The following is a 13417-nucleotide window of genomic DNA, read 5'->3' as shown; positions in this document are numbered from 1 at the left end:
TGTGCCAGTTTTGTCCTTGAAAAAAAAGGTAAGGAACACTTTATGCTGAGGACTTACTGGACATTTCTCATCAACTAAACGGTGGCCTTGTATTCTTATCTTCCAGCAATTTAACATGAAACTTTCCATTGCATTTTTTCTCAGAAACATTCTTTGAATCTTTTTTCTACGTCTGTGTTATTCGCTTCACTTTCAGTTTCAGCTGTTGTGCCTCTGTGACGTTTTTGCCTTTTGGTGAGCACACTTGTTCTCTGGCTGTTGCACTTATTATTTTTTTCCCTCTTTATTTCTCTGCTCTGCTTGATTAATTTCTTCTGCGCCTCACCAAACAATACCTCTTTAAAACTTTCAACTCGCGAGACATGCTCTGTAATTTCAAAATTTTGCTATGGATTTCGGTCAATTTGTAATAGATACTAATTTTGCTCCAGCAACATTGATTTAGGAAGATAGGGTTATTGATGTCTCCATTTTACTGTTGTTATTTGCTTATTTTTGTACTTTAGAATATTTACTCTCTCTTTTGCATGTGGTGGATATTGATTCTTATCAAACTCGGCCTCAAGTACAAATAATTAGAGGTAGAAACTACATTGAAACAGATGCATTCTCAGAATAAAAACAGTTCTTCCTACTTGGCAGAACGAAACGCAGAAATGAATTTCAGACGGCGTGAGAAATATAAGCAAATGGCATCCACCGAAAAACAGGCTCTACTGCTAAAACGCCGACTACGAGCAAAAAAATCTACCGCATCTGTAGTGTCATCTGAAAGAGGTTAGAATAGTAAGCATATGTGTTTTCTGCCTTTGTGTAGAATTTTCTACATGTTCGTATCTATCTGCTGATAAATACGCTTACTTCGTCAAGCTTATTTGGTTATTCTTTGACATTAGCCACATTTTGTATTGCAATTATTAGCTATTATGCATCGCGCCACTACGTTGGCAGGCCACTATGACAGGGCAACAAATTCTGCCCACCCATCCTCAATATTTGAAGTAGGCAAGTACAATCCTCTACGTAAAAAGTTTTTACCATTTTTAACTGAGAAAATATTTACTTATATTTATCCTAAAATTATCTGCTACTAGGGTCAATGTCTGGTACGGCTAATGAACAAAATCAGAATTCTTACACTATTCTGAATAAAGGTTGTGTATATTGCAGCATTATTTCTTGCCAATCTGGCTTTGCTTCTCCCTTCATTCATTTTGACGTTTTGGTAGTTGCAATCATTAGCCAAATGTGATCAGAATATGTCCCACTAAAACTATTTTTCCGTTGTAAGTTCTGTCTGAGCTAAGAAATTTCAGTTTGAACCTCCTACATTTTGTTGTCACAATGGTTCAGTTAGCTTAACTACACACAAAATGCCCACAAAATTGCAGAATTTATATGTAGGAAATACTGAGGAATCTAAACGCTTTCGCACATATATTAGAACATACAATAATATCTTTGCATTTACATCACTTAGTGTGAGCTACTACAAAGATTTAGCGAGAGGAAATCATGGTATTTATACTTTTAGAGTTCAAGGACAAATGTATCATTTCATAGATGATCTATTTCCTGCGAACGAAAAGGCAAAAAATTTGCAATTATACTTCTATGACAATGATAATGAAGTAGCAAACATAATGGCTTGTTCCGATAGGATTGATGAAAGTATAGTTAGAAATCTGATGGACTTGCTGAGAAATAATCCATATTCTATTTTTTTAAGATCGTTGACTGATGTTTCAAACCTGCCGATCTTCTATATTGTGCTTAAATGTGATGCAGTCTTGAATCAACGAATATATAATCTCCATATTGCATCAGAAGTTGATGCAATATGGGTTGAAGAAAATAGTAGTAATGTTGTTCAAGCACCTCATATTCGAATTTATACTAGTAGTAACAGATCACAATTAGTAAATTATTATTATGGATATTATGATCTTTTACAGTATCCATTACTATTTCCATATGGTCAAGGGGGATGACATTGTAAAATTAAAAAAATTATGCCTGCGACTAAAGCTCATACACAAACTATTTCTTATCAAAATGAAGAGTTACCAAATATTAGAAATATGTATTCAATTGATGGATATCTTGAAATGGAAGAGCAGGTGCTTCAACGAAAAAAACAAAAAAAGGCAATGTTTCTATTCGTGAGTATTATTGTTACAAACTTCAAATGAGAAATGACGATGAAGATGATATTTTACACACAGGAAGACTATTTCAGCAATACTCTATAGATGAGTATATAAAACTTGAAACACAAAGATTAGACTTTATGTCATTTAATCCAGACTTGTTCAGAGTCGATATGTTACAGGGAATTGTTGATGCTTTACGGCTTGGTGAGAGAGAAGCTGCTAACATTGGAAGGCAAAATTTCCTCCCCGTTACATTTATAGGTGGACCAAGAGATAGGCGTCGACGATATATGGATGCTATAGTGTTAGTGCAACGATTTGAAAAACCTGATATATTTTTAACTATGACATGCAACAAATCCTGGTCAGAAATAAAAGAATATTTGTTGTCAATCGATGAAGTTCAAAATAGACATGACTTAATTAGTAAAGTATTTAGATCCAAAGTAGAAGAATTGAAAAAGGATATACTAAAATGAAACATATTTGGAAAAGTTGCCGCTTTTATGTATACCGTGGAATTTCAAAAGCGAGGTTTTCTGTACGCTCATTTTCTTATCATATTGACTAACAAGTATAAATTACTGATATCTGACTCTTATGATAATATCATCAGTGCTGAAATACCCAATGAAGATACAGAACCATATCTTTATTCACTTGTTCTTCAACATATGATGCATGGTCCCTGTGGAGAACTAAATCCTACGAATTCATGCATGAAAAAAAGGATTGTTGTAAATTTGAATATCCAAAATAGTACACTGATCAAACGTCGAAGGGAAAAAACTCATACCCAGTTTATAGGAGAAGAAATACCGGAGAAAAGGTAAAAGTCAGAGGATACGTTTTAGACAATTCTTGGGTTGTTCCCTATAATCCTTATTTACTTGGTAAGTTCAATTGTCACATGAATGTTGAAATATGTTCAGATATCAAAGTCGTCAAGTATCTTTACAAAAATTACATTTTCTGTACACAATGACACAACTATAGAAATAAATAAAATAAAAGAATATCGGTCAGCTAGATGGGTGTCCCCTCCTGAAGCTATGTGGCGTTTATTTGGTTTCTCTATAAGTGAAACGAATCCAAGTGTTTACCATCTTCAGTTACATCTTGACGGAAAATAATTTGTTTCTTTTAAAAGCACTGCAAATATAGTCACAGTGGTAAACAACCCAATAATTAGAAAAACTATGTTAACTGAATTTTTCTATACGAATTAAACAAATGATGATGCTATTGAGCTTAACTTATTATATAAAGAATTCCCAGAACACTTTGTGTGATCAGTAACTGAGAAAATGTGGAGTCGCCGCAAACTTTAATGTACTATTGGACGTGTGGTAACGTGTCACCCTACTGAAGGAGAAAAATATTATTTTAGATTATTATTAATGAATATAAGAGGTCCAAAATTATATGAAGATATACGAACAGTGAATGGAGTATGCTGTGATACATTTAGAGAGGCCGCAGAGAAAAGAGGATTACTACATTGTGATAGTAATTTGATTGATTGTATGTCAGAGGCGGTGAGCTATCAGATCCTTTACAGTCTAAGACGCCTATTTGCTACACTGTTGGTACATTGTTGTCCTACTAATCCAAAAGACTTATGGGAAAAGTTTGAAGATTCGATGTCAGAAGACTTTAAGATTTTTCCAGATCTTCCCGCGAAAGATATTCGACATAAAGTTTTGAGTCATATTAACGAAATTTTACATTCGATGGGACACAATGTTAATGAGTACAACCTTATTTATGAAATTATACAGATTTCTAGAGAAGCAAAAGAAGCAAGAGAAGTTCACTTTGAAAGAACAATTACTGTTTATGAGGCTGATATATTGTTAGAGAAAAGGCTGAATATTGAACAACGAAGAGCATACAATGTAATTATTGGCAGAATATTTTCAGATAGAGGGGGAGCATTCTTTATTGACGGTCCTGGAGGAACAGGTAAATTTTTTTATACCGTGCTTTGTTAGCTACCGTGCGATCTAAAGAATTCATTGCGCTAGCAACATCAAGCTCAGGTGTTGCAGCTTCTATCCTTCCTGTAGGACGAATTGCTCATTCACGTTTTAAAATTCCTATTGATGTTGATCAAAACTTCAGTTGTAACATTAGTAAACAAAGTTCACTAACATATTTAATTCGAGATGCAAAGCTAATCGTATGGGATGAAGTATCAATGGTGAAGAGTAAGATGATTAAAGTCTTTGATTTTCTTTTGAAAGATATTATGGATTCACATGCACTATTTGGTGGGAAAGTAGTTGTGTTTGGAGGTGATTTTAGACAAACCCTTCATGTAGTTCGAAATAGAAAAAAGGAAGACTTTATCCGCGAAAGCTTGTTATATTGTAATAATTGGAACCTACTTGAAAAATTATAGTTATCTGAAAATATGCGTTCCAAATCTGATCACGCTTTTTGTAAATATTTGATGAGAATTGGAAATGGAACAGAAAAAGTTAATTGTGATAACAAAATTGAAATTCGAGATTCTATAGTTATTCCTTTTACATCTGAAGAAGAATCTTTAGATGAATTATTTAAGATCATATTTCCAAATGTAAGTATATTTTTTTCTGATTCATTTTCAGTAACTTCTCGTATTATTTTAACAACAAAAAATGGCTTTGTTGATGAGTTAAATGATATGCTTATTGCTAAATTTCCGTTTACATCAAAGACATATGTTGCTATTGATGAAACTGTTGAACGTACTGATCAAAGTCAGTTCGGAGATTTTCTACATACTTTAAACCCTTCTGGCTTGCCTCCGTACAAGTTAACTCTAAAAAATAAATTGTCCAGTTATATTACTACAAAATCTGAATCCTTGTGAAGGGTTATGTAACGGCACACGATTAACATGCTGTGATTTCAAAACGCATGCTGTAAGTGCTAAAATTGCCACGAGTGATTTTAAGGGTACACATGTATTTATTCCTAAAATACCACTGATATCGTCAGATGATGAAAAAGTCCCTATTCCATTCAAAAGATTACAGTTTCCTTTACGATTATGTTTTGCAATGACTATAAATAAAGTACAAGGTCAAACATTAGATTTTGTTGGTATTTATTTACGTGAGCCTGTTTTTTCGCATGGTCAACTCTACGCTGCATTATCGAGAGCTAAAAATTCAGAGTGTATCAGATTGTTGATTCGACCACCTACATCAGATAATGATGATGACCATTCTACATATAATGTAGTTTACAATGAAGTTATTCGAAAAGCATTTTCATGAATTTAGTAACCTAATAGAAAAGTAACATGTTTATGACATACAAAATAAAGATGCTACTTTAACTCTACACTACAGATTTGATGTAAACGATCAAGGGCATTTTGAAGTACGATACATGTATTTACTATCTCCTCCTTTGTATTTTGTTTTGAATAAATTTTTTTACTTCGCTTAAGTGTTATTTTTGTGCGAGAGAAGCACATTGTATTAAAAGACTATTCTATAACATATTACTAAAATAGGCAATGTTGGGCTTATTCGACAACTCCATACTTTTATCTTCGGCTGTTGTCTAAGTCAATCTTTATTTCAGGCGAATAACCCTTGCATAAAAAAACAGATAGTGTGTCTGATAACTTCTTTGTCATCAATCTTTAAAAAATATTTTTAACTCCGGCTGTGTTTGAGTTATACTATAACACAACCGATCCCAAGTTTGGTTAAAGGAACAAGATTTACTGTCTATTAGATGTTAGTTCTCTAACTGCCTCATTTTTATTTCTTGATGATTTTATTTGTCTTGAATTTGTTCTTCTCCGTTATATAATAGAGTTGCCTCTTATCCATCTGTCACATCCCAAAAATCACCAGTCGTGATGGCACCTAACTCGACCCGCTAGGTAAGCCAACTAACAGTCAATACAATCCAATTAAAATTTGTAGAAAAAATAAGAAGAATTATCTGAACTTTTACAAATTAACCCAAGAACTGGTAGTACAAATCATGAGCATCTAGGACTTAGAATTAGGAAAAGGAATGTAACTTCAACTAACTAGCATGGTGGAGGCATGAAGATAGATATAACAAACAAGAAAGGGGACACATGATCTTTATAAGTTAACAAGTAGAGACATGAATGACTAACATGGAAGAAGACCTGTACCTAAGTGCAACAAAACAGATATGTCATGGATGCAATTATAATAGCAGGAAGTAGGCATGATATTTACAAGTTAAGCAAGTAGAAGGCATGGGCAACACAACAACAATTGAGATAGAGAATAAAGACAGAACAGTGATGACAAGTCATATAAGAACCGTAAGTACGACAATAACAATTCAAGGTAAGGACATGAAGATATCTCCAGGAAAAAGATATCATAACATAATGCATGTTCTTCGTCCTCACTTGCACGGAAATACCCTTCGTGCCATGAACTCGCAATAACATAAAAACATGATAATATAAATACAATGTCATGGCATCACCCTTCGTGCTTTTACTCACATAACATGGCACGACATTACCCTTCGTACTTTTACTCACAAATGATATGGCACGACATCACCCTTCGTGCTATTACTCTCAGATAATATGGCACAGTATCACCCTTCGTGCTTTACACTCTCCCTCACATGATAATGTATAAACAATGGCACGGCATCACCCTTCGTGCTTTATACTCTTCCTTACCAAGCATATATATATCAATGACAAATAAGGCAGGAAGCATAAATAATGTCAAGGAGAGTATTTAAACGAATATTCCAAATGAATCCCAATCACAACTTTTCAAGCCAACAATAATTCAATAAACCCGTAAGAACCTTATTATTCAAGTATTCCAACAAATCTCACAAATGATCTACAACACAAGTGTAAAATCTAGTATCTCAAGAATATCGGCCGTAACAATGTATTAATGATTATGCATAATGATGACCGAGTGAAACACATCAATGTAATCTCAGAATTCCATCGAATTTGATCAAGTCATAATGAACTAAGTCTTAGTTTCCAACATTTAATACTATATTCTTAGTATCTTGGAATCAAGTAAGGCATGAAGCAAGAAGATCACGTGAATGTACAAGACACAATTCATAACATAATTTACCCCCGAGCATGGTTAACCCTGTCACATGCATATGTGATCGTCACCCCATATATGTATCATCCCCGCATGTAGCAAACAATGTCAAATAGTAAGGAAAATTTTCTCAACAAAGTTAGGCAAGACACTTACCTCAATTCGGCTAATTCAATACTCAATTTAGCTTTTCCTTTATAAGATGCACCTCCGCTCGGTTCAATCTAGCCAAAGATGACTTCAATACATCATACAATGCAAGGGAAATCAATTTTAATTAATAAAGATGTGATTTTTATTCAATTTCTAAAAGGTCAACAAAAGTCAACTCCCAGGACCGCCCGGTCAAAACCCGAGTCTAAGGGTAGGTCTTGACTACCCATAGCCTCACGAGTCCAAATATGTATTTTGTTTCCAAATCCGAGTCCTATTCGACTCTCAAATTTCCATTTTCAAAGTTTTGACAAAATTCCCAAAATTTTCCCTAGATTTCTCATGAATTTGATGTTAAATTTTGTGTAAAATCATGAAATGTAGTTGAGAATTGATTATAGGCACTTACCCAATGATTTGGTATGAAAATCCCTTCCTAAAATCGCCTCCAATCGAAGCTAGGGTTCAAAATATATCAAAATGAAGCTAAGTCTTAGAATTCGTCGCAAATACGATAGGGGGTTCGCATTGCAAATGCGAACAAAATATCGCAATTGCGAACTGGAGACTTTACTGCTAAGGTCGCATTTGCGACCAAAAGCTTCGCAAATGCGAAAAAGGGACCATCGCAAATGCAAGATATTCTTCGCAAAAGCGAACTCCAGCCCAGCAGCCCAGGTTCGCAAATGCGAGGCTGCTTCGCAAATGCGAGGCTGCTTCGCAAATGCGATTAAACAAGAACCAGCACTTAAAACTTTAACAAAAACAATATGAAACCAATCCGAAACTCACCCGAGCCCCCGGGGCCCCAAACTAAATACCCACAAAAGTCCAAAAACATCACACGAACTCGCTCGAGCAATCGAAACATCAAAATAACCTCTAGAATCACGAATCGGATGCCAAAACGCATGAAGATCAAAGGAAACTTCAAACACTTCTAGAATCGCAGCCAAGCGTCCGAACCATATCAAATCAACTCCAAATGGCGCCATGTCACGACCCAAACCAACCCTGTCGTGATGGCGCCTATCGTGGAACTAGGTAAGCCGACTCATTTCCAAAACAAACCGATATTTTCATTTCAAAGATAATTTCAAGGCTATTTAACATAAAAACCTTCGTAAAGGAGCTCAAGTCAAAACAAAAGTGCGGAAAGAAAAGCCCGACATCGGGGTGTCACTAGTCATGAGCATCTACTACAATTTGTTTGACAATATCGAGACTAACATAGTCTGGAAAATATCTAAATACAACTAAATGAAGATAAGAGGGAGAAGAGCAGGGCTGCGATCGCCAGGCAGCTACCTTGCTATCCACGAGAAGATTTGCAACCAGAATAGTCAACAGCCGCTACCGTGTCCAGCTACACCTCGATCTGCACATAAGGTGCAGGGGGTAACGTGAGTACGCCAACTCAGTAAGTAACAACAGTAAATAAAGACTGAGCAGTAGTGACGAGCAACAAAGCATATAAAGTTCATATCATGAAATCTCGGTAAAATACAACATGCTTTAAAAATCAGTCTTTGAATCGAATCATCTCGTTTAAAACCCAGTTCCAGTAAAAAAAATCACTTAAAGAAATTTTTCAACAATTTCAAACAGAGGCTTAATGCAAAGGTGAGCAAAAATGATGAAATCATAAACAGCCCCTCGAGCAAAACATCACTCATATACAGCCTCTCGGGCAAACCTCATAGTCACTCATACCTCTCAGCCATACCTCACAATCACTCATTCCACTCGGGCATACCTCACAATCACTCATGCCTCCCAGTCATTCAGCACTCGACACTGGCACTCAGTAGGTACCTGCACTCACTGGGGGTGTGTACTGACTCCGGAGGGGCTCCTTCAGCCCAAGCGCTATATCAAGCCAAATCATGGCATAAATCACTCAAGCCCTCGGCCTATATCAAACATGCTACGACGTGTAGCCCGATCCCATAAATATCCTCACAAATCAGGCCCTCGGCCTCACTCAGTCGTAAACTTCTCAAGCCACTCAGGCTCTCAGTAAAATAGGGTACTCAGCCCAAAACAACATTTATATGCATCAAAATAGAGTAATAAAACTGAGTTATGCAGTAAACAGGTATAACCATGACTGAGTATAGATTTTCAATCGAAAACAGTGAGATGATAGTAAGAAAAAGGCCCCTAAGGGTCCTAACAGCGCTGGCACAAGGCCCAAATATGGCATTCAACCCAATTTACAGAAACTCTTTTCTAAAACTCATAAGTATCATATAGTTTCAACAAAATATGCAAATTTACAGTTGTTATGGGACAAACCAAGTCACAATTCCCAGCGGTGCACGCCCACATGCCCGTGACCTAGCATGTGCGTCACCTCAAAATAGTAAATGATACGAAATCCGGGGTTTCATACCCTCAGGACTAGATTTACAATCGTTACTTACCTCAATCCGGTCAAATCTCTACCCCGCAATGCTTTTGCCTCTCAACTCGGCCTCTAAATGCTCCGAATCTATTCACAATCAGTACAATACCATCAATATATGCTAATGGAATGAATTCCACAAGAAAAACTACCAATTTAGACTAAAAATCCAAAATTCACTCACGAGTCCATACATACAAAACTAGAAAGCCCATTCACTCACGAGTCCATACATACAAAATTCATCAAAATCTGACCTCATTTGGTCCCTCAAATCCTTAAATCAAACTCTCCAAAATCCCAAGCCCTAACCCCTCATTTCACTTCAAAAATTCTACTAATTAATGATGAACAAAGCCATAGATTCACGAAGTTTATAGCATTATGGGTTAGAATCACCTACCCCAATGTTGCTCCTTGAAAACCTTCATAAAATCGCCCTTCTCCCGAGTTCCTCAAGCCCAAAATTGAAAATTAAAGACAAAACCACGAGCTGGAGGTTTTCTGCCCAGCACTATCGCACATGCGGCCTCTGTTTCTGCTTCTGCGATGCCGCACCTGCGGAAATTTCCATCGCAGGTGCGGAACTCACTAAAGAGCCCAGCTTCCGCATCTGCGGCCCAAATCGTGCGCCTGTGCTTGCGCACATGCGCGTAACACTTTGCATCTGCGAAGCCAGCCCAACATCCTTCTCTCCGCATCTGTACCCCAGGCCTCGCACCTGCGGGCTCGTAGATGCGACCTAACATACACACCTGCGGACCCAGCCTACCTCGACACTGTCCGCACCTGCGAACTTCCACGTGCACCAGCGACCTCGCACCTGCGGTTCTCCCCTCCGCAGGTGCGGAAATATCAGTAGCAGCAGCTTCAGCTGCATTTTCCAACTTCAAACAATCCGTTTAACCACCCGGAATCACCCCGAGGCCCTCGGGACCTCAACCAAAACTACCAACAAGTCATATATCAACATACAAACTTAGTCGAACCTTCGAATCACTCAAAACAATATCAAATCACCAAATTACCCTCGGATTCAAACCTAAGAACTTCTAAACTTCAAAATTAGACAATCAATGCCGAAACCAACCAAACCACGTCCGAATGACCTCCAATTTTGCACACACTTCACAAATGACACTACGAACCTACTCCAACTTCCGGAATTCCATTTCGACCCCGATATCAAATGTTTCCACTGCCTACCAAAATCGCCAAATTTCCAACTTTCGCCAATTCAAGCCTAATTCTACCACGGACCTCCAAATCACATTCCGGACGCACTCCTAAGTCCAAAATCACCTAACGGAGCTAACGGAACTTTAAATATTCAAATCCTAGATTGTTTACACATAGGTCAACATCCGGTTGACTTTTCCAACTTAAGCTTCTACTTTAGAGACTAAGTGTCTCATTTCACTCCGAAACCACTCCGGACCCAAACGAACCAACCCGATATAACACAATATAGCTAAATAACACATAAAGAAGCAGAAATGGGGGAAACGGGGCTATAACTCTGGAAACGACCGTTCGGGTCGTTACTTCCTCCCCCTCTTAAATAATCGTTTGTCCTCGAACGGGTTTAGAAACATACCCGGAGTCTCGGATAGGCGTGGATATCTGCTCCGCATCTCTCGCTCGGTCTCCCAGGTGGCCTCCTCCACAGGCTGACCTCTCCACTGCACCTTCACCGAAGCTATATCCTTTGACCTCAACTTCCGAATCTGCTGATCCAAAATGGCCACCGGCTCCACATCATAAGTCATATCACCCTCCAACTGAACCGTGCTGAAATCCAAAACATGAGACGGATCTCTAATATACCCAGATCATGGAAACATGAAACACCGGGTGCACGCTCGATAAACTGGGCGGCAAGGCAAGCTTATAAGCCACCTCCCCTATCCTCTAAAGCACCTCAAAAGGCCCAATAAACCGGGGGCTCAACTTGCCCCTCTTCCCAAACCTCATAACACCCTTCATGGGTGATACCTTCAGCAAAACCTTCTCCCCAACCATGAAAGATACATCACGGACCTTCTTGTCCGCACAGCTCTTCTACCTAGACTGCGCCGTGCGAAGCCGCTCCTGAATCAATTTCACCTTATCTAATGCATCCTTGACCAAGTATGTACCCAAGATTTTAGCCTCACCCGGATCAAACCATCCAATCGGAGATCTACACCTCTTCCCATATAAAGCCTCGTACGGAGCCATCTGAATACTCGACTGATAATTGTTGTTATATGCAAACTCCGAGAGTGGCAGAAACTGGTTCCATGAACCGCCAAAGTCAATGACACAAGCGCGCAACATGTCCTCCAATATCTGAATAGTGCGCTCGGACTGCCCGTCTGTCTGAGGGTGAAAAACTGTGCTCAACTCAACCTGAGTACCCAACTCTCACTGGACGACCCTCCAAAACTGCGATGTGAACTGAGTCCCCCTATCTGAAATGATGGAAACTGGGACACCATACAGGCGAACAATTTCTCGGATGTAAATCTCAGCCAACCGCTCTGAAGAGTAAGTAGTGCCCACTGGAATGAAGTGCGCGGACTTGGTCAGCCGATCCACGATAACCCAAATAGCATCGAACTTCCTTGAAGTCCGTGGGAGCCCAACTACGAAGTCCATGGTGATCTGCTCCCACTTTCACTCTGGGATCTCTAATCTCTGAAGCAATCCACCCGGTCTCTGATGTTCATACTTAACCTGCTGACAGTTGAGACACCGAGCTACAAACCGCACTATATCTTTTTTCATCCGCCTCCACCAATAGTGCTGCCTCAAATCCTGGTACATCTTTGCGACACTCGGATGGATGGAATACCGCAAACTGTGGGCCTCCTCAAGAGTCAACTCCCGAAGCCCATCTACATTAGGCACACATATCCGGACCTGCATCCTCAACACACCGTCATCACCAATAGTCACATCCCTAGAATCACCTCTCCGAACCCTGTTCTGAAGAACGAGTAAGTGGGGGTCATCAAACTGACGCTCCCTGATACGGTCATAAAGAGAAGACAAGAGACCACGCAAGCCAATACCCGACTCTGCTCCGAAATATCCAATCTCACAAGCTGGCCCACTAAGGTCTGAACATCCAATGCCGAAGGTCTCTCTGCTGCTGGAAGATATGCTAAACTCCCCAAACTCTCCGCCCCGCGACTCAAAGCATCGGCCACCACATTGGCCTTCCCCGGATGGTACAAAATAGTGATATCATAGTCCTTAAGAAGCTCCAACCATCTCTGCTGACGCAAATTAAGATCCTTCTGCTTAAACAGATGCTGCAGACTTCGGTGATCAGTATAGATCTCACAATGAACCCCATACAAATAATGGCGCCAAATCTTCAAGGCGTGAACAATGGCTGCTAACTCAAGATCATGGACAGGATAGTTCTTCTCATGGGTCTTCAACTGGTGCGAGGCATAGGCAATCACCCTACCCTCATGCATCAAAACACAACCAATGTCTATCCTCAAGGCATCACAATACACAGTGTAAGAACCTGAAGCTGATGGCAGAACTAATACTGGAGCTGTGGTCAAAGCGGTCTTGAGCTTCTGAAAGCTCTCCTCACACTCGTCCGACCACCTGAATGGAGCACC

At 38.9% G+C, this 13417-nt stretch overlaps 1 protein-coding gene and 1 long non-coding RNA gene across 3 annotated transcripts; both read left to right on the top strand.

The window, feature by feature from the left end:
- Positions 1 to 45: 45 nt before the first annotated feature.
- Positions 46 to 2315, top strand: LOC117278781 (uncharacterized). 2 transcript variants are annotated; one of them, XR_011408619.1, is made up of 3 exons: positions 115 to 234; positions 567 to 777; positions 922 to 2315. It is a non-coding gene; the product is annotated as an uncharacterized lncRNA (long non-coding RNA). The 2 variants fall into 2 exon arrangements; XR_011408618.1 differs by having other exon boundaries at positions 46 to 234; positions 567 to 2315.
- Positions 2316 to 3553: 1238 nt separating this feature from the next.
- On the top strand, positions 3554 to 5422 carry LOC138894125 (uncharacterized). Its single transcript, XM_070178805.1, has 4 exons — positions 3554 to 4118; positions 4223 to 4450; positions 4769 to 4900; positions 5016 to 5422. The coding sequence occupies exons 1-4, from the start codon at positions 3554 to 3556 to the stop codon at positions 5420 to 5422; spliced, it is 1332 nt and encodes a 443-aa protein (XP_070034906.1).
- Positions 5423 to 13417: the final 7995 nt, after the last annotated feature.

Source organism: Nicotiana tomentosiformis, chromosome 6 (assembly GCF_000390325.3).
Source record: "Nicotiana tomentosiformis chromosome 6, ASM39032v3, whole genome shotgun sequence".
Taxonomy (NCBI): domain Eukaryota; kingdom Viridiplantae; phylum Streptophyta; class Magnoliopsida; order Solanales; family Solanaceae; genus Nicotiana; species Nicotiana tomentosiformis.
Note: the sequence above shows the minus strand (reverse complement) of the source record. Positions and strands in the feature narration are given on the sequence as shown.

Coding starts and splice junctions, on each gene's coding strand:
- LOC138894125 (XM_070178805.1), top strand. CDS start 3,554: ATGAATATAAGAGGTCCAAAATTATATGAAGATATACGAACAGTGAAT. Junction 4,119..4,222: donor TGACGGTCCTGGAGGAACAG/GTAAATTTTTTT, acceptor TCCTTCCTGTAG/GACGAATTGCTCATTCACGT. Junction 4,451..4,768: donor GAAAGTAGTTGTGTTTGGAG/GTGATTTTAGAC, acceptor ATTCATTTTCAG/TAACTTCTCGTATTATTTTA.